The sequence below is a fragment of the Aptenodytes forsteri genome, unplaced genomic scaffold (assembly GCF_000699145.1).
Source record: "Aptenodytes forsteri isolate BGI_AS27 unplaced genomic scaffold, ASM69914v1 Scaffold29, whole genome shotgun sequence".
NCBI classification, from domain to species: Eukaryota; Metazoa; Chordata; class Aves; order Sphenisciformes; family Spheniscidae; genus Aptenodytes; species Aptenodytes forsteri.
This window is the reverse complement of record NW_008794520.1, coordinates 1,832,925-1,835,693: the sequence shown is the minus strand read 5'-3', so window position 1 is coordinate 1,835,693 and position 2,769 is coordinate 1,832,925. Positions and strand designations below refer to the sequence as shown.

The 2,769-nt window shown below is 46.3% G+C and overlaps 1 protein-coding gene across 1 annotated transcript in view; it reads left to right on the top strand.

The window, feature by feature from the left end:
* The first annotated feature begins 326 nt into the window (after window positions 1-326).
* Window positions 327-2,769, top strand: part of EN1 (engrailed homeobox 1) — a 9,701-nt gene continuing 7,258 nt past the window's right edge. The window contains exon 1 of the mRNA XM_009272263.1: window positions 327-441. Within this exon, the coding sequence (XP_009270538.1) occupies window positions 327-441 (115 nt within the window). The remainder of the gene's footprint in view (window positions 442-2,769) is intronic.

Here is a 2,769-nt window from a genome sequence, read left to right as displayed (position 1 = left end):
CAGGGTGAGACATAGGTAGGGAGAGCCGGAGGAAATTGAAAACATATTTTAAAATGTAAATGGTTTGGAGCCAGCCCGACACCGTGTGAGGGGGGAAATGAGGCGCACGCCGGGACCAGCCCGGTGGAGCGGAGATGGGTGCGGACCCGAACCCTGCCACAAAACTTTCAACCCCTGTTCGCAACGTATTTAGCGAGGGGACAGGAGTATCTGCCACGAAGTGGGGTAAAGCAGCGCTCAGAAACATCCACTGTAACTTAAACCAGATTGTCAGGGAGGCAGACGGGACTGGAGAAAGCCGTTTGGACTGCTCGCCTGTCGAGAGGATGTCGCTGCCCTTCTCGGATGTATTCCTCCCCCGGCCAGCTAGCGAGAAACATCTCCGGGAGCTGGGACGTTTTAAGGCAGCCGATCCAGGTGACTTGTGCTGCTCGCAGCGAGGTAGGGTGGGCTGCAGATGTGGGTGGGAGGCGGGAGGGGGCTTGGGAAGCAGATGGGAAGGGGTTTGCAGCCAGGCCACTGGAAAGCGGCGAGCTCTTCTCTCTCCTTTCTTCTCTCCTTTCTTTCCTTGTTTCCTTCTTTCTTTTCTTTTCTTTTCTTTTCTTTTCTTTTCTTTTCTTTTCTTTTCTTTTCTTTCTTCCTTTCCTTTCCTTTCCTTTCCTTTCCTTTCCTTTCCTTTCCTTTCCTTTCCTTTCCTTTCCTTTCCTTTCCTTTCCTTTCCTTTCCTTTCCTTTCCTTTCCTTTCCTTTCCTTTCCTTTCCTTTCCTTTCCTTTCCTTTCCTTTCCTTTCCTTTCCTTTCCTTTCCTTTCCTTTCCTTTCCTTTCCTTTCCTTTCCTTTCCTTTCCTTTCCTTTCCTTTCCTTTCCTTTCCTTTCCTTTCCTTTCCTTTCCTTTCCTTTCCTTTCCTTTCCTTTCCTTTCCTTTCCTTTCCTTTCCTTTCCTTTCCTTTCCTTTCCTTTCCTTTCCTTTCCTTTCCTTTCCTTTCCTTTCCTTTCCTTTCCTTTCCTTTCCTTTCCTTTCCTTTCCTTTCCTTTCCTTTCCTTTCCTTTCCTTTCCTTTCCTTTCCTTTCCTTTCCTTTCCTTTCCTTTCCTTTCCTTTCCTTTCCTTTCCTTTCCTTTCCTTTCCTTTCCTTTCCTTTCCTTTCCTTTCCTTTCCTTTCCTTTCCTTTCCTTTCCTTTCCTTTCCTTTCCTTTCCTTTCCTTTCCTTTCCTTTCCTTTCCTTTCCTTTCCTTTCCTTTCCTTTCCTTTCCTTTCCTTTCCTTTCCTTTCCTTTCCTTTCCTTTCCTTTCCTTTCCTTTCCTTTCCTTTCCTTTCCTTTCCTTTCCTTTCCTTTCCTTTCCTTTCCTTTCCTTTCCTTTCCTTTCCTTTCCTTTCCTTTCCTTTCCTTTCCTTTCCTTTCCTTTCCTTTCCTTTCCTTTCCTTTCCTTTCCTTTCCTTTCCTTTCCTTTCCTTTCCTTTCCTTTCCTTTCCTTTCCTTTCCTTTCCTTTCCTTTCCTTTCCTTTCCTTTCCTTTCCTTTCCTTTCCTTTCCTTTCCTTTCCTTTCCTTTCCTTTCCTTTCCTTTCCTTTCCTTTCCTTTCCTTTCCTTTCCTTTCCTTTCCTTTCCTTTCCTTTCCTTTCCTTTCCTTTCCTTTCCTTTCCTTTCCTTTCCTTTCCTTTCCTTTCCTTTCCTTTCCTTTCCTTTCCTTTCCTTTCCTTTCCTTTCCTTTCCTTTCCTTTCCTTTCCTTTCCTTTCCTTTCCTTTCCTTTCCTTTCCTTTCCTTTCCTTTCCTTTCCTTTCCTTTCCTTTCCTTTCCTTTCCTTTCCTTTCCTTTCCTTTCCTTTCCTTTCCTTTCCTTTCCTTTCCTTTCCTTTCCTTTCCTTTCCTTTCCTTTCCTTTCCTTTCCTTTCCTTTCCTTTCCTTGACCTCGCGGGGGGGCGGGGGGGCGGCGGCGGCCGCCGGGGCGGGGGTGCGGGGGCTGCCGCTCCGGCCGGCCGCGCCGGGGTCTCCCCGCAGCCCGGCCCTCCTCTTCAATAAAAACGACCCCTTCCTCCCTCCCCGCTCCCCGCGCTTGTGCCGGGAGAGATTTTGAATCCCAGAGATATAAACCTGTGCCCCGAAAAAAGTTTCGAGCGGGGCTGCTTCCAATACCTATTTACCAACGAATTACACTGCTATTATTGCTTTCAATGAAGACTGAATCCCCAAGCGATAATTGAATTAGTCCATTGAAGAGACTGTCAGGTACAATGACGTGGTATATCCCGCGCATTTCCCAGGGTCTATAGGCTTTGGGGACCCGGAATGTATAGTCTGACCTTACAGCTCATAATAATAATGCTGCACTTGTAGCAGAAATCTATTCGCATTCACTTTTAACAAAACCTCTGGTCAGCCAGTCCCTGTAGGAAGGATGAAATCTATTGTATTAGAACAACTCATTTATGTCCTTCAGCAAAGGCCCCAATGAGATCTGATCTAGACCTAGAAATAGGATTACCACAGCGTATATTAACCACGTTTCTATACTTCCTCCTTCCTATAAGGGCGTCGAGAAAAAAAATGCAAAGGATTTTTGATCCGATTTTAATTTTATTTTTAATTTCAATTTTAAAACCTCCTCCCTTCGGCGGCCTTCCTCAAAGAGAAGATAAAGAGAAGAAGAAGAAGAAAAAAGAAAGTAAACGCAACGAAATCAGAGAAATCATTTCTCCCGGTTTCCGAAGAGGCTGCGGACGCCGCAGGCTGGTGTCGTGCGGCGGGAGCGATGCGGGCGCCCTCCCCGCAGC